The sequence below is a fragment of the Balaenoptera acutorostrata genome, chromosome 1 (assembly GCF_949987535.1).
Source record: "Balaenoptera acutorostrata chromosome 1, mBalAcu1.1, whole genome shotgun sequence".
NCBI lineage: Eukaryota > Metazoa > Chordata > Mammalia > Artiodactyla > Balaenopteridae > Balaenoptera > Balaenoptera acutorostrata.
The window spans coordinates 26242731-26260701 of record NC_080064.1 but is presented as its reverse complement, the minus strand read 5'-3'; the positions used below and the strand labels follow the sequence as shown (position 1 = coordinate 26260701).

The 17971-nt window shown below is 42.1% G+C and overlaps 2 protein-coding genes across 9 annotated transcripts in view; one reads left to right on the top strand and one right to left on the bottom strand.

Moving 5' to 3' along the window:
• S100PBP (S100P binding protein) overlaps positions 1–7653 on the bottom strand; it is a 41229-nt gene extending 33576 nt beyond the window's left edge. For 2 of the 6 annotated variants that reach the window (XM_007182464.2, XM_007182469.2), the window contains exons 1-2: positions 6941–7044; positions 589–705 (exon numbers count right to left, since the gene is read on the bottom strand). The gene's annotated coding sequence lies outside the window, so the exon portion shown is untranslated. Of the gene's footprint in view, positions 1–588; positions 706–3861; positions 3902–3926; positions 3969–6660; positions 6881–6940; positions 7045–7629 lie in introns of those variants that run through there. The other 4 variants (XM_007182465.2, XM_057557447.1, XM_007182467.2 and 1 more) reach the window with 4 other exon arrangements.
• Positions 7217–17971, top strand: part of YARS1 (tyrosyl-tRNA synthetase 1) — a 29629-nt gene continuing 18874 nt past the window's right edge. The window contains exons 1-3 of one of the 3 annotated variants that reach the window (XM_057557381.1): positions 7217–7362; positions 10867–11013; positions 11150–11325. In XM_057557381.1, coding sequence (XP_057413364.1) covers positions 10975–11013; positions 11150–11325 — 215 coding nt within the window. In that variant the 5' untranslated portion in view covers positions 7217–7362; positions 10867–10974. Of the gene's footprint in view, positions 7450–10866; positions 11014–11149; positions 11326–17971 lie in introns of all 3 variants that reach the window. The other 2 variants (XM_057557384.1, XM_057557377.1) reach the window with 2 other exon arrangements.

Below are 17971 nucleotides of genomic sequence, written 5' to 3'. Positions count from 1 at the left end.
TACTTTTTTTTCCTATCAAAGTGGCAAAAATTAAGATGACCCAGTAATCTAGTTTGGTGAGAATGTGAGAAACAAGGATCCTCACACACTATCAGTGAGAGTATAAGTCAGTACAATATTTTGTGGAGAGTAATTTGGCAACAGCATTTGACCCAGCAATTTCACTTCTGGAAATTTATCTTGCAGAAGTACCTGTACAAAGGCACATAGATACATTTACAAAGATGTTCAAAGCAGCATTATTCAAAACATCCAAATATTGGAAACAACCTAAATGTCCACCACCAGAACTGTTCAGTAAAATCATGGTACATTCATGTTATAGAATACTTTACAATTATTTAAAAACACAATGAAGTGGATCTGTATATACTTTACAATTATTTAAAAACACAATGAAGTGGATCTGTGTATACTATCATGGAATAATATCTATAACATACAAATAAAATAAATATGTATGTAAAATGTTTGGATTTTCACAGTTTACACTTTTTAGAAAGCAAACATGTATTACTTCTGAAAATGAAAAACAAAAAACAAAAAAAACTTTAAGCATACAATAAGATAAAGAATTGTCTTTCATACTGTGTGGAGCTGCTGGTGTGATCTCTGCCTTTGCCACGAGACCAAATGGAAAAAGGGTTCAGCTCCTGCTAGCTGTTCGTTTCAGGAGACTTGTCAAAATGATTGACTCCCACCTTCCTGCAGGCACAAAGAAAATTAGAGGATCTTCTCATCACTTTCAACTCTGCTAATTACAAAGTCAACTGCATTATGCTTTAAGGTGCTCCATCTATTAATTTTGATCTTGATTTTTTTTAAATACCACAAAGTTGGATTTCGAGTCAAGAACATCAAAGAAAAATCTTTAGAGGAAAAATTATGCAACTAAGGAACTAATTTTCCTCCTCCCAACAATTTATACTTTCTTAAGAATATCATTTGCTCTAGTAGGATGAGTACTGTCTTGAGAGTCCTAAGACCTGGGTTGTTGTCCTGGTTCTGTCACTAACCAGCTGTGATAATTTGGGCAAGCCACTTAACCAGGGACTTGTTTCCTCATTTACAAAATAGGGAAGGGATGGAGAACAGGGATTAGGTGATGTCTAAGATTCCACCAAGATTTAAAAGTTATTATTATGACCATACATAATACATACAATATATGTATTATGACCATACATATATACATATATAATTATGACCATACATTTTCAATACATATATAAATGCAGAGAACAGGTCTGGAAAAATACAACACAAAACTGATGACTGTCATAACCTGCGGGGGAATCCTGAGAGGACAAGGGGAGACTTTAGTATTTTACTTTTTTACTTGAATATTTATATATTACTTGTATAATTAAAACCTAGTTCTTAAATAGCTAATGATGGACCTAATCTCTATTTTCTAGATGGCAAAGGTGATAGAAAGCTGATATTCACATATCACACGTCAACAGCTAAGAAGCTATAACACTTAATCACCAAACTCAATAATTTGGAAAATTCTTGTAGCCTTTTAACTGTGAATTCTCCTCCATCCCACTTCCCTCCCTGAATTTTACTTTTGGTTCATGCATTTTCAGGAAACATTTTCTGAGCTACTATCCTCACATAGCACTGAGCTAGATAATTTGTCTCTATAAGATTTCTAAGAAATAAAGATATGGTTTCCACCATCAAGGAATGTATAATCTTCCTACAGAGACAACACTGAAAGTTATGTACCAATATGAGAAAATACAAAATGCTATGGACAATAAAGTACTAGAGAAAGAGGGAATTCCCTGGTGGTCCAGTGGTTAGGACTCCATACTCTCACTGCCGAAGGCCCAGGTTCAATCCCTGGTCCGGAAATTAAGATACAACAAGCCGCGCAGCGCAGCGGGGGGGAGAAAAAAGAAAGTACTAGAGAAAGAGTTAGAAGGAAATGGGAAGGATTACAGAATTTTAGAATTAGAAGGGACCTATGTAATGTATAGCATGGTGACTATAGTTAAGAATACTGTATTTTTTATTTTAAAGTTGCTAAGAGAGATCGTAAAAGTTCTCATCATTAGAAAAAAATTCCTAACTGTGTGAGGTAATGTATGTTAACTAAACTTATTGTGGCAACCATCTTGCATTATGTACATATATCAAATCACGTTGTATAACTTAAACTAATACAATGTTATATGGCAATTATATCTCAAAAAAACTGGGGGGAAAACAAGTTAAAAAAAAAGGCTTGTCCATCTTAGAGATGAGATGGGACAAAAAGGGAAGAAATATTAAGCACCTGTTATAAACTATGCACTGTGAGACACATTTTACAACTCTAACCCCTCAATATAACTCTACAACACAGATCTTATCAAAGAAACTAAGCTGTTATATTTAAACTTAAGAGTTGCCATGGCTTTTTATCTTATTTTACCAATATTTCAGCAATTGGGAGACAGTTCTAGGCACTGAAGCAGGTGTCTCTATGAAGAGAAAAGTAATTTCTCTGCCCAGTGACTGGGTTATATTATAGAGTGAAGTTATTTCTTTAGGCAGCAGTAAGAAAAATGTTTACTTTTGGAAAAATTTTTCTTTTACTTAATGAAGTTTGTGGGTGTCAAGCACAAGTATCACAGGCACAGGGGTTAAGCAGCCACATTTCTGAAAGAGAAGCTCTTTCTGAGCCACCACCCCCACTCTCCAACTCCTTCCAAAAGGTCTAGTCCTGGGAGTTCCCAGGCAGTCCAGCGGTTAGGATTCCGCACTTCCACTGCAGGAGGCACGGGATCCCAAATGCTGCATGGTGCGGCCAAAAAGAAAAATGAAACAAACAAACAAAAGGTCTAGTTCAAGCATTTGTTTAACCAAATGAAGAGTTCAATACATTTTCACTTTTGGGAAACTGAAGTTCAGAGGCGTTTAGTATACCAAGTATACAGAGCTAATATGCTAGAACAAGGATCCAAGCCCAAGCCTAATTCCAAAGACAATGTTTTTTCTTGTTTTTTTCTACCACCCTTGTGATAGACTTGCCCTGGATCAGTAAGCAAATGGCAGAGCCTTCTACATTCAGTACACTCTCTAATATACTACGAAGGATGCAGACATCAAAGAGGGCTTTTGGTCCCTTGGCAAAAATAATTTAGGGCTTCCCTGGTGGCGCAGTGGTTGAGAGTCGGCCTGCTAATGCAGGGGACACGGGTTCGAGCCCTGGTCTGGGAAGATCCCACATGCCGCAGAGCGGCTAGGCCAGTGAGCCACGACTACTGAGCCTGCGCGTCTGGAGCCTGTGCTCCGCAACAAGAGAGGCCGCGATAGTGAGAGGCCCGTGCACCGCGATGAAGAGTGGACCCCGCTCGCTGGAACTGGAGAAAGCCCTCGCACAGAAACGAAGACCCAACACACCCAAAAATAAATTAATTAATTAATTTAAAAAAAAAAAAAAACCTTTAAAAAAAAATAATTTAAGCCACCTTATTTTGCACAGGCTTCCCTTGATTTCCCAAGTGGAATGGAATAACATGAGAAATAACCATGAATGTGGCCAAACCCCACTGGAAGAAAAACATCATTACTTTCAAACTTTACTATGCACACAAAGGACAACTATTCTTCATAACCACTGAAAGCATCAATTCCTATGCCACATGACATCCACAGGCACAGAGCTGGCTCTTCTGAGCTTCTCTCATAGAATGTTCCAATAGGTCTAGGAGCAAAAGCATGCAGAACAATACCATATACATATAACATTTAACTTGCACAAATCATTCTCTTCACAATTTTATTTCCTCATTTAAAAAAATACTTTTTATTATAATTTAAAACATACACAAAAACAGCATAATAGTATAATGAATTCCCACATACCCATCACACAGCTCCAACAACTATCGACCCAGAGCTAACCTTGCCCCATCCACTTCCCCCTTTACCAGATTATTTTGAAGCAAGTCCCAGGAATCACATCATTTCATCTGTAAATAACAAGAATTCCTTATCATAAAATATCCAGTTCATATTTCCAGTTATTTTATGTCACATTTTTTAAGATTTAAAAAAAAAATCAGTATCCAAATAAGGGCCATATATTACAATCGGCTGATAGGTCTTGTAAGTTTTTTAATCTACAGATTCCCATCTTCTTTTTTCCTTACAATTTATTTGTTAAAGAAACAATAACATAAATTGTGTATGGATACATATATATATCATTAAATAGGAATAAGGAACACCAAGTTCAGGATAGTGACTACCTCTGGTGGTGGTGGTGGGGGAAGAGGAATGGCAAGGGGGTGTGAGTAGCTTCAGTTCTATCTGTAATGTTTTATTTCTTTAAAAAACATTAATAAGAAAAGACCTAAAACAATAAAGCTGGGTGGTGGGTATAACAGTATTCGTTATTGTTACATGGTATAACTATAATTTTTATATGCTTGAAATATTTAATAATAAAAACATTTTAAAATTAAGAAGTCAGTGGGGAAAGATACAATGATTACATTCTGAAGTTTCAAATGTCCTCCCTTGTAAAATAGGGACCATCACAGTACCTACCTCATAAGGTTGTTGCAAGAATTAATGAGATCATGAACATCAAAGTACTTAGCATACTACAGGCACAAATGTAAAAGCTAAATAAGTAGTGGCTGGTTATTATTTTACCCCACCATCACCATCTCCCTGACCCCTAAAGAGTCAGTCAGTCTTAAGAGAAGCACAGTAATGGTAGGAAGATTATTAAACCGATAGGAAACTTCCCCTGGTCCTTGCTTGTTAAGAAATTATTCAGTATGCTCTAATCCCTTCTAATTTAACCCAGCATCTTGTCAACCACACTGTCACAATAAATTGGTTAAACATGAGGCCGTATGGACATTTGAAATATCAGGCAAATTCTGCAAATTAACGGTCACTGAAGTGAGACACTGGACTAAAATTCAGAGACCTCTGTATTTCACTTGAAGTCTCTGAACCTCAATACAGATGAGAACACCATTCTGAAAAATGGGGGATAATTAGTCACTGTTAACTTCAAACACGGATTATCATGAGGATCAAATGAGGGGATGTTTATGAGTATTCTAAACCTGAAATCCTTATACTAATGAAAGTTGATATTTAATAAATCTCTGCAAGGGAGGAAAAAAAATCTCAGATAAAACTGAAGTTTAAAGTGAAGTTCCACAAGACAGCCTTAGTACTTCCCTGTCTGCCATTCCACCATCACCTGCCTTTCTTGGCACTTGCTTTGTAGTGATCTGAAATATGAGGATCTCCTTATTTTTAAAGGAAAAATATTTTCCCCATCTCCCAAGTCTATCTCTTAATTCTCTGCTCCCCATCCCTTCTGTGACCCTATTCTGTCCTTCCATGTCTCTCTCACCTGTCCACCCCCCTCTTCACACTTCAGCTTACCACCCCCTCCCTCTGTTCTCTAACCTCCTGGTTGCAACTTCAGAAATTGGCTCCCTTTCTATTTTTATCGTACCTAAGAAAACCTACTGCTTTAAAGCACAAAGCCTTATTTTATTCAGGCCACGAAAACTGCAACACCAGACACAACCCCACATCCCTCTTTCAAGGCTCTAAAGCCAAGACCATTACCAAGCTGTATCTGACAGGTATGGCCAAGGGAAAGGATTATTTCCAAGAGACCGGACTTCCCCAATGACGTTTGATTTCCAACCTTTCCTACAGGCAATACATGTGAGACATACAGCACTAAAGGCACTCAGTAGGCTTTATCACTCCATAAAACGGCCATAAAGTTTAATCAAAATCAAACTGAACTGAAATTATCTGTAAGAATTCTGCAACGCCCTTTGCTGTAAACACTACAGGACAGAAAAACGACCCAGGGCTGGAAATCTCTGCTTGAGGTAACGTTTTGTTTAGATGAGGGTGCCAGGACTTTCCTCCCACATGGGCATAGAGACCAAATACTTCCCAACCGCAGCAACAGGTTTCTTTTTAAAAAGAAAAATGTCTTTGAAATGATTTAGACAGGTTTGCTAAAGCTTGAAGCCTCTAACAAATCCACAGGAAACTGGAGGTCAGGTTGGGGCAGCAGGTAGGCAACTCAATCACTTCCTCTCCGGGGCCCACCCTGCAGTGCCAACTGCCCGCCCTCCAGCCCAGGAAGGAACCGGTGCCGCCTCCAGTCCTCGAGCGCTAGGAGGAAGGGGGATCGCAGTTCACCCTTCTTAGGATACGGCTTGGCCGCCCCCAGCTCTCCCTCAGAAGCGCTACAGCCGCGACACGGCATCGCCCTCGGGGCAGGGCCTTCGCACTTCCCTCCTCCGGCTCCCCTCCTCCCAAAAGACCAAGAGTTCCCGCCTCCCGCGAAAGGCGGGAGAAGCGCGGGGCTTGCTGCCTACCCCTCCCCCAGCAGGAGCGAAAGCGGCCCGCCAGCAGGCCAGCGCAGTGCACCCTCACCCTGCGGATGACTGCCCACCCCACACCTCAGCTGGACCCGGGCCTCTGCTCCCCCCTGGGGCGGCTCAGCCTCTCCACCCCCCACCCCGCCGCTCGCAAGGCGCGGCCGGAAAGTCCGCGATCTTCTGCCTACCGACACCCTCCCGGCCCCGTGGGGTAGAGGGCAGAGGCACTCCCTCCACCTCCACCTCCAGCCCCCCCCACCAGCCCCACTGGGTAGGAAGAACGGACCTCACTCCCCCTCTCGGGTAACCAGACGGCCTCCCTTTGCCTCGGCAGGGTGAGGGGCATCTATCGCCCGCCGACGTGGAGGTGGGGGGCAGAGACACTCCCCCCGCCCCCCGCCGCCATCACCTCAGAAACGAGAACGAGCCCTTCTCCCGCCAGGGTGAGGGCCTCTCAACCCCTCAACGGGGCGGACGGCTTGCGCGGCCCTCTGGAGAAGCAACAGGCGCCCCCATCCCCCTCCCAGCCGAGGAACGCCGACCCCCCTCGTCCCTCGGCTGTTCACCTCCAGAAGCCGGGCCCAAGCCTAGGTGAACGACTGCACCTCACTCCGCCCCCTGCGCCATTTTATCGCCCCCTCCCCGACCTCCCCCACCCCGAGGCTGCCGGGCCAGCGCCAGGGGGAGGGCAAACAGGCAGTGATTGGCAGGAAACCGCCCCGCCTCTCAAAAGGTTGCGCCCCGCTCAGGCGCCGCAACCCCGCCCTCCGCACCGCTTACCCCTCCTACTGGCTCCACCCCTGTTCGTCTCATCGACCCGCTCGACTCTTCGCTGCTCCTGACTCTTTCCTGGCTGCTGGTAGGAGGACAAGGGTCCAGGCCGAGCAAGCCGAGCGACGAGTTCAGCTGATGCAACCTAACTGGACCGGCGTGACAGTTCCCTGCACGCGGCGGCTGCGGCGACTGAGAAAGGGGCGCGAGTGCTGGGGTGAGCGCGGGAGACGGAGGGGACAGAGCCATGGGGGACGCTCTGAGCCCTGAAGAGAAGCTGCACCTTATCACCCGGAACCTGCAGGTTGGGCCTCGGGGTTGGAAGTGCGCCGTTGGGGACTGGGGGCCGGAGGTCCAGTGATCCTGAGCCCCGCTACGGGCTCATAAGTGTGTGGGGCCGGGGACTCCGCGCTGAGGCCGCTCTGAGAGAGACTGCAGTCCTCCTGCCCGTCGGTCAGTACCGCAGAAATCACAGTAGGCTTACCTCCTATGTGCAGTTACTTGTGTTGAGCCAGGCTTCGAATCCAGGGCTCCCACCCCACCCACCCTATTATGTGCCAGGCGCGGTGCTAGGCGCTGGGAGATACGTCAGGACCCTGCCCTCCCAGAGCATGTCTGGAGGAAATCAGACGTTTAAAATGACCCATAATCCAAACACTTAATTACAGTCTAAACGAGTACTGGAAGGTACTTTACGCGGAGATCTTTCTTGAAAGGAAGTTACGGGGGAGGGCCGGGGGGAGTGTCAGCGAAAGCTGAGGAAGTGACCTCTAAACTGCGCCCTGAAGGATGCGGATCACTTCTTCACTCCACATATGTTCGTGCTGGTTCCAGGCACTGCAGGAGTAGAAGTTAACCAGAATAATGGGGGCTAAAAACGTGTCAGGTAGAAGGAATCCAGGTCAAGATCCAGAGAGGAGAAAGAACCCTGTGGTTCAGAGAGAGGGCTAACTTGGCTGGAGTAAAGGAAGCAAAATGCAGATCAAGCACTTAGGAAATATTGCTCATTCCCTTGACTCTTTCAGGCCTCTCCTGTCACACTGTCTGGAAGGCCTTTCTTGGCCACTTTATTTAAATAACAAACCCCTGCCACCAGAACTGCCACATCCCTTGCTCTGCCTTTTTTTGTTGTTGTTTCTCCATAGAACTTACCACCATCTGACATCCTATACATTTTACTTGTTTCTTTAGGAGGCATAAGCAGGGAGCAGGTCATGAGGGCCTTGTAAGCTATGTTTAACATTGGGCTTTTAGGCTCCACCACTACTGAGCCTGCGCGTCTGGAGCCTGTGCTCCGCAACAAGAGGCCACGACAGTGAGAGGCCCGCGCACCGCGATGAAGAGTGGCCCCCACCTGCCACAACTAGAGAAAGCCCTAGCACAGAAACGAAGACCCAACACACCCAAAAATAAATAAATAAATTTAAAACAAAACAAAAAAATTGGGGTTTTAGAAAGGGCAGTGGTTACATTGGTTGGGCCACAGCTTCTTTTTCTCTTTTTATGAGATACAATTAACATATCATAAAATCCACCCTTTTAAAGTGTGCAATTCAGTGGGTTTTGATGTAGTAACAAGGTTGTTCAATTATCACCATTATTTTTTTTTTTAATTTTTTATTTTATTTATTTATTTATTTATTTATGGCTGTGTTGGGTCTTCGTTGCTGTGCATGGGCTTCCTCTAGTTGCGGCAAGCGGGGGCCACTCCTCATCGCGGTGCGCGGGCCTCTCACTATCGCGGCCTCTCTTGTTGCGGAGCACAGGCTCCAGACGCGCAGGCTCAGTAATTGTGGCTCACGGGCCTAGTTGCTCCGCGGCATGTGGGATCTTCCCAGACCAGGGCTTGAACCCGTGTGCCCTGCATTGGCAGGCAGAGTCTCAACCACTGCGCCACCAGGGAAGCCCTATCACCATTATTTAATTCCAGAACGTTTTCATCATCAAAAATAACCTGTACCCATTAGCAATCACTGCCCATTCCTCCCATCTCCCCAGCCCTAGGGAAACACGAATCTGCTTTCTGTCTCTAATTTACCTGTTCTAAACATTTCATATAAATGGAATCATAATATGTGGCCTTTTGTGTCTGGCTTCTTTCACTTAGCATAATGTTTTCAAGTTTCATCCATGTTGTTGCACTTATCAGAACTCTATTCCTTATGATGGCTGAATAATATTCCATTATATGAGTATACTACATTTTGTTTCTGCATTTGTCAGTTGATGGACATTTGGGTTATTTTCACTCATAATTTGATCTTAACCAGAGATTCTTGCATGCTTCCCCTTAGCCAGATCCTTTGTTTCCTAATCTCTCTCCATAAAATAAAGAGAGGTTGGGAAGAAATGACACACAGAGCTAGTGGCATTGACTTACTCGGGTTTTAAAGGGTAAGTGATATGACCTTTCCTTGAGTAGTGAAAACTCTCCAAGTATCCAAATAGTCAGGGGTTCAGAGGATCAGCCTCCAGCTGGCTTGGAACACAAGATTTTAACAAATCCTACTAATAGCTGATTCAAACCAGCAAAACAATTTTTGTCTTTCATGGCTTCCAACAGCCCCCCACAAACTGTCACCTGAAGAAACACTAAAAGCTCTTATCAGCAGCATACTAGCCTATTAGGATTTTTCCAATATTGTCTTAGGGCAAAAGGAAATTATTATTAAAGTATTTAAATAGGTGAATGAGTTAATCAAATTTTGGTTTTTAAAGACCTCTCTGGCTTCCTTTTGGGACATGGATTGGAGAGAACAAGAGTAGATGTGGGAGACCTGTTAAGAGGCTATTACGGTTGTCTTGGTGTGATCTCTAATGATGGCCAAGACTAGGTTGGTGGTGTAGAGGCGGAAAGAAGTAGGAGGACTTAAGAGCTGTTTCAGAGTAACTTATGCAACTCAGTGAATGATAGTGCCAGTTATTGCCCTGGGGTGAAACTAAGTGAAAAAGATGGTTGGGGAGTGAGGTAAGAAGGTGAAAGCATGAGTTTAATTTTGAACATGTTGTGTTTGAATTAACTGGGTTGATAACAAGTACATGTATATAGGTGTGAGCAGGAGATCTGGTAGTTACTAGCTCATAAGTAGTAATTGAAGCAACTGAAGAGGATCAGTTAGGGAGAATGTAGAGTTAAGAAGAGAAGAGATAGGGCCCCAAGGATTGCTATTATTTAAATGATCAGGAAGAAGAACAGCTGCAAAGAAATCTGAGTCCCAGCAGCCAGAAAAGTAGGAGGAAAACTAAGACAGTAAAATAGAGAAAACCAAAAGAGGAGATTGTTTCGGGGGGAGTGAGGGCTAAAAAGTATTCACTGAATTTAGCAACACAGAGGCCATCTGTGATCTTAGCAAGAGCATTTTCAGTGGTGTGATGCTGTATGGAATTCAGACTAGAAGGGGAGATAAGAAATGGAGAGCAGGAGAAGAGACACCTTTCAAGAACTTGGCTGTGAAAGGAAGGAGCATGAGCTGACAGAGGGGAAGATATGGTTAGAGATGTGCTCCATTCCCCTAACGTCAGTGTCTCTGCACTGGAGTGGTACTGGCAACAGCACCGGCTTTATTTGGCTCTCACTCAGCACTGAGAGCCTGGCTAGACCTCCCTGCTGGCTCTGAGCCTGGACCCTCAGTGAAATATACCTTTGTTTTCCTTGTCACAGGGTAAAGGATGAGCAAGGTGGGGCACTGGCATTAAACCAGCTCTTCTGCTTCCACAACAGGAGGTTCTAGGGGAAGAGAAGGTGAAGGAGATACTGAAGGAGCGGGAACTTAAAGTTTACTGGGGGACAGCAACCACAGGCAAGCCACACGTGGCTTACTTTGTGCCTATGTCTAAGATCGCGGACTTCCTGAAAGCAGGATGTGAGGTAAGAACTAATGTTATAAAGCAAGCAGTTGCCTTTGGGCAACGGCCAAAAGAGAGACTTAACAAGACTTACCTCACTTGTTTGGAGGTACTTGGACAAATTCACATTTTCATGGCCTCTTATCTCTTATGCCCAGGTAACGATTCTGTTTGCGGATCTTCACGCGTACCTGGATAACATGAAGGCCCCATGGGAACTTCTAGAACTCCGAACCAGCTATTATGAGAATGTGATCAAGGCAATGCTGGAGAGCATTGGGGTACCCTTGGAGAAGCTCAAGTTCATCAAAGGCACTGATTACCAGCTCAGCAAGTAAGTGCTCAATCATCCACCCTCCTTGTGGCTCTGGTGCTTCTAGCTAGTTACAGGCCTGGGGGGTCAAGGATTAGAAGCTGTTGGGCTCTACCTGTTAAGAACCATTAAAAATTGTATACACTTTGTCCTTTTAATTCATCCATCAAAAACCTACTGACTAGTAAATACCTAGGTACCATACTGTTTGCTGGAAATATAAGTGTAACCACAACAAAGTCCTTGGCCTTGCAGACTTCACAGCATATGGGAGAGTGGTGAAAAACTCAGCCTCACTTTCTCCTTCCAGCCTCAGCAAATAATGATAAAAGAAATGTGAAAGAAAACTTCAATTTGTAACATTAACATACATATAATTTTATGCCCTAATTTTTTAATCTATAGTTTCCTAAGTAACTGCCGCCCACTCCCCCTATCCCCTGGCCGCTGCCTCATAGTTTCCACATTCTTTAATTTTTTTAACCTCTCAAATAAGCCATGTATCACTCTAATGGTCACTTTTGCATTTAAACCCTTAGAACAACTTTTTAAGGTAAGCATTGTTCTATCCTATTTCACAGATAAGGAAATAGATTCAGATTTAACTTTCCCAAGTTCATGCAGCTAATAAGTAAAAGGACTGATGATGTGAACCCAGATCTTGCTTACAAGTTGATTTCTCTTTTTACTTCATCTAACTTAATTTTCTTTACATTCCCCACTGTTGGACATTTAGAGTTTTAAATAAAGCATATACCTCAGAGATATTGCAGGTTTGGTTCTAAACCACCTCAATAAAGTACATATCACAATAAAGGGGGGTCACATGAATATTTTGATTTCCCAGTGCATATAAAAGTTATGTTTACACTATACCATAGTCTGTTAAGTGTGCAGTAGCATTATGTCTAAAAAAAAATGTGCATGCCTTAATTTAAAAATACTTTGTCATGGGCTTCCCTTTTGGCATAGTGGTTGGGAATCCACCTGCCAATGCAGGGGACACGAGTTTGAGCCCTGGTCCGGGAAGATCCCACCTGCCGTGGAGCAACTAAGCCCATGCGCCACAACTACTGAGCCTGCACTTTAGATCCCACGAGCCACAACTACTGAGCCCGCGCACGAAGAGCCTGTGCTCCGCAAAAGAGAAGCCACTGCAGTGAGAAGCCCATGCACCGCAATGAAGAGTGGCCCCCACTTGCCGCAATTAGAGAAAAGCCCGCATGCAGCAACAAAGACCCAACGCAGCCAAAAATGAAATAAATTTTTAAAAAAAATTAATTAAAAAATAAAAACACTTTGTTGGGGCTTCCCTGGTGGCACAGTGGTTAAGAATTCGCCTGCCAATGCAAGGGACATGGGTTCGAGCCCTGGCCTGGGAAGCTCCCACATGGCGTGGAGCAACTAAGCCCATGCGCCACAACTACTGAGCCTGAGCCCTAGAGCCCGCAAGCCACAACTACTGAGCCCACGTGCCACAACTACTGAAGCCTGTGCACCTAGAGCACATGCTCTGCAACAAGAGAAGCCACAACAGTGAGAAGCCCGCACACCGCAACGAAGAGTAGCCCCGGCTCACCGCAACTAGAGAAAGCCCGTGCACAGCAACGGAGACAACACAGCCAAAAATTTTAAAAAATAAAATAAGATAAATAAAATTTAAAAAAACCACTTTGTTGTTAAGAAAATGCTGACCATCATCTGAGCCTTCAGCAAGTCATAATCTTTTTGCTGGTGGAGGGTCTTGCCTCGGTGTTGATAACTGCTGACTGATCAGGGTGATGGTTATTGAAGGTTGGGGTGGCCGTGGCAATTTCTTAAAATAAGACAACAGTGGAGTTTGTCACATCGATTGACTCTTTCACAAACAATTTCTCTATAACTTGCAATACATTTTCATAGCATTTTACCCTCAGTAGAACTTCTTTGAAAATTGGAGTCAGTCCTCTCAAACCCTGCCAGTGCTTTATCAACTAAGTTTATGTAATCTTCTAAGTCTTTTGTTGTCATTTCAACAGTCTTCATAGCATCTTTTTTTTTTGAATTTTATTTTATTTATTTTTTTATACAGCAGGTTCTTATTAGTTATCCATTTTATACATATCAGTGTATACATGTCAATCCCAATCTCCCAATGCATCCCACCACCACCTCCCCCCGCACCACTTTCCCCCCTTGGTGTCCATATGTTTGTTCTCTACACTTCATAGCAACTTCACCAGGAGTAGTTTCCATATCAAGAAACCACTTTCTCTGCTCATCCCTAAGAAGCAACTCCTCATCTGTTTAAGTTTTATCATGAAATTGCAGCAATTCAGGCTCCACTTGTAGTTCTAGTTCTCTTGCTGTTTCCACCACATCTGCAGTTACTTCCTGCACTGAAGTTCTGAACCCCTCAATTTCACCTCTGAAGGTTGGAATCAACTTCTTCCAAATCCTGATCATGTTGATATTTTGACTCCTTCCCATGAATCACAAATGTTTTTAATGACATCTAGAATGGTAAATCCTTTCCAGAAGGTTTTCAATTTACTTTTCCCAGATCCATCAGAGGAATAACTGTCTATGGCAGCTATAGCCTTACGAAATGTGTTTCTAAAATAATGACACTTGGAAGTTGAAATTACTCTTTGATCCACAGGCTGCAGGATGGATGTTGTGTTAACAGGCATGAAAACAACACTAATCTCATTGTGCATCTCTATCAGAGCTCTTGGGTGACCAGATGAATTGTCAATGAGCAGTAATGTTTTGAAAAGAAACTTTTTCTGAGTAGTAGGTCTCAACAGTGGGCTTAAAATATTCAGTAAACCATATTATAAACAAATGTGCTGTCACCTAGGCTTTGTTGTTCCATGTATACATCACAGGCAGAGTAGATTTAGCATAATTCTTAAGGGCCCTAGGATTTTTGGAATGATGAATGAGCATTGGCTTCAAGTTAAAGTTACCAGCTATATTTGCGCCTAACAGCCTGTCCTTGAAGCTTGAAGCCAGGCACTGACTTCTTTCTTGCTATGAAATTTCTAGATGGCATCTTCTTCCAATATAAGGTGGTTTCGTCTTCATTGAAAATCTGTTGTTTAGTGGAGCCACCTTCATTAATTATTTTAGCTAGATCTTCCAGGTGACTTGCTATAGCTTCTACATCAGCACCTGCTTCTTCACCTTGCACTTTTATGTTATGGAGATGGCTTCTTTCCTTAAACCTCATGAAGTCTGAAGCTCGCAAAACCCCTATTGATGTCACTATGGCAAAAAATTTCAGCTTGTTGAAGGCTCAGATGATGGTTAGTGTTTTTTAACATTTATTAATTAAGGTATGTACATTTTTTTAGGCATAATGCTATTGCAAACTTAATAGACTGCAGTATAGTGTAAACGTAACTTGTATATGCACTGGGAAACCGAAAATTTGTGTGACTCACTTTATTGCAATATTCATTTCCTTGCAATCGTCTGGAACTGAACCCACAATATCCCCAAGGTATGCCTGCAATATGAAAGATCACTGATCACAGATCACCGTAACAAATATAATAATAATGAAAAAGTTTGAAATATTTAAGAGTTACCAAAATGCGACACAGAGACATGAAGTGAGCAAACACTGTTGGAAAAATGGCACCGATAGACTTGCTTGATGCAAGGAAAGTTTGCCATAAACCTTCAATTTTTAATAAACACAGTATCTGCAAGGCACAATAAAGTGAAGTGCAATAAAACGAGGTCTGCCTCTACTAAGAAATTCACCCAGAATACAGCCCAGAGAGATGGACAAAAAAACTGTAAGCGTGGGCTTCCCTGATGGCGCAGTGGTTAAGAATCCGCCTGCCAATGCAGGGGACACGGGTTCAAGCCCTGGTCCGGGAAGATTCCACATGCCACGGAGCAACTAAGCCTGTGCGCCACAACTACTGAGCCTGCGCTCTAGAGCCCGCGAGCCACAACTACTGAGCCCGCGTGCCACAGCTACTGAAGCCCACGCGCCTAGAGCCTGTGCTCCACAACAAGAGAAGCCACCACAACGAGAAGCCTGCTCACCGCAATGAAGAGTAACCCCCACTCGCTGCAACTAGAGAAAGCCTGTGTGCAGCAACAAAGACCCAACTCAGCCAAAAATAAATAAATAAATAAATTTGTTTATTTATTATTTTTTTTAAAAAAAAGAATACTCAGTGGCCAGAAACCAAGTGAAAGTGGAAATACAAAGAGATTTGTATTTCAATTAATCTAAGATGCTTTAAAAAATACTGCTAATTAGGGACTTCCCTGGCAGTCTAGCAGTTAAGACTCTGCACTTCCACTGCAGGGGCCACAGGTTCAATCCCTGTCAGGGAACTAAGATTCCACATGCCATGTGGCACAGCCGAAAAAATAAAATAAAAACAACAACAACAAAAAATATTGCTAATTAATCTATGACATACCTTTATTTTAAAAAGTCACCTAGATTTCAGAGATGCTCAATGTTTAAAAAAGTGTGTCTTAGAATCTGTAAAATACAAGAAGAACACTGAAGACTACATGTACCTTGAGGGAGCTCATTGAATTGTATGTGCTTGAATTTTGATTTTTGTGGCCTCGCAGACCACAATGGGGAAAAAAAAAAGGAAAAGATAAAACTAGAGTACTAGGCCAAAAGGCCCAATATTTGAGTAATAAGTGTTCCAGAAAAGAGAACAAAGAGTCAGAGGGAAGGAAATGAAGTACTAATTTAAGGACAATTAAAGGACATGAGTTTCCAGATTGAAAGGGCCTGTCGAGTGCCTAATACAATGAATGAAAATAAACCCACACTAAAGTACACTGTCTTGGGACTTCCCTGGCAGTCCAGTGGTTAAGACTGCGCTTCCACTGCAGGGGACACAGGTTCAATCCCTGATCTGCGAACTAAGATCCCGCATGAAAAATAAATAAATAAATAAATAAATAAATAAATAAATAAAATGCATTATCTTGACATTTTAAAGCACTGGGGACAAAAAAAAGTATTATACAAACTTCCAAAGGGACAAAAGAAATCACATACAAAATGTCAGGAATCATAATGGTTTTGTGTTTCTCCAAAGGAACAGTGAAAGTTAAAAGGGGATGAAGCAAAACCTTTAAAATTCTGAAGGAGAGGAATTTCCAACCTAAAAATCTGTACCCACCCAAACTACCATGCAAGTGTAGCGGTAAAATATCTGAAAATATTTATTGAAAAAAATTATTTTCATGTTTTTGTTGGCTATTTGTGTTTCCTTTTCTGTTAATCAAGTATCTATGCAAGTGTTTTGGCCCGTTTTTTAACTTTTTTTTTTTTAGGAGTTCCTTGTGTGTTCTAGATACCAAGTCCTTTTCATTTATATAGCATGAGGATAGAGAATTAACTACTGGAACAGAATAAAGAGTTCAGAAATAGATCCTCACTAATATGGAAACCTGATATATGCCAGAGCTGGCATTGCAGGTCAGCAGAGCAAGAATAAACTTTTTAAGAAAAAATGGTGCAGAGACAATTGGTTATACACATAGGGAAAAAGATGATCCCTTCATTCCAAGTAGATTAAAAATTTAATTGTAAAGGCCAAACTATAAAAGACAATGTATAAAGCTGTCCTATGATCGCAGGTCAGGGAAAATTAAACCAGACACACCAAAAGCACAAATCACAGGAAAAGATTGATGAATTTACCTTCATTACAGTTAAGACCTTCAGTACATCAAAAGTAAGATAAAGTAAAAAGACAAGCCACCAACTGGGAGAAGATATTTATAACATATATAACTGACAAAGGAGTAATGTCCAGTATTATATGTCAAAAACTGCAAAATCAGTTGTCAAAAATGAATCAGTCCAGTAGGAAAAACTTAAGTAGGCATTTCACAGAAGAAACCAAACACCCAGTACATTTTTGGAAAAATGCTTAACCCCCTTGGTTATTATTCAAAGAAATATAGGTTAAAATTACAGTGAGAAACCATTCCTGCTTACCAAATTGGCAAAATTTAAAATAGAGTATGAAGTAATAAAATTGGTTAAAAGCCACTCTGTAAAGTAGTTTGACATTATCTTGAACTGAAGTTCAAGATGCAAATTCCCTATGATCAAGAAATTCTTCTCCTAAGCATATATAAAGGAACTTGCACATGTATACCAGGATACACATTGGAGAATATTTATAGCACACTGTTTAGAGATAGAAACATAGTATAAAACAGGAAAGAAATACAAAAGTTCAGGCTTGTGGTTGGTTACTCTGGAGAAGGAAGAAGTGGGATCGTGGAGGGGTGCACAGGAGCTTTACAAGTGATAGGTCCCTTAAACTGAGTGATGGGTAGTCTATTCTTAATATTGTTCATTATTCCTTACATGTGTTTAAGTTAAAAGAAATAAAAAAGACAAGGCAGATAGACTGAGAAATTCTGATGTTTATTTAATAGGCATTCCAAAAGAAGAGAGTAGAGGGGAATGGCAGAGAAGCCCTATTTCAAGAGATAAGCAAAGAAAAAGATTAATTAAAGCCATCTTCAAAAAGGACAAACAAAAAAAGTAGTATTTATTTTTTAAGAGAACATTCTTTTTTCTGGCTGTGCCACATGGCATGTGGGACCTTAGTTCGCCAACCAGGGATCAAACCCAGGCCCCCTGCAGTGGAAGCTCGGAGTCTTAACCACTGGA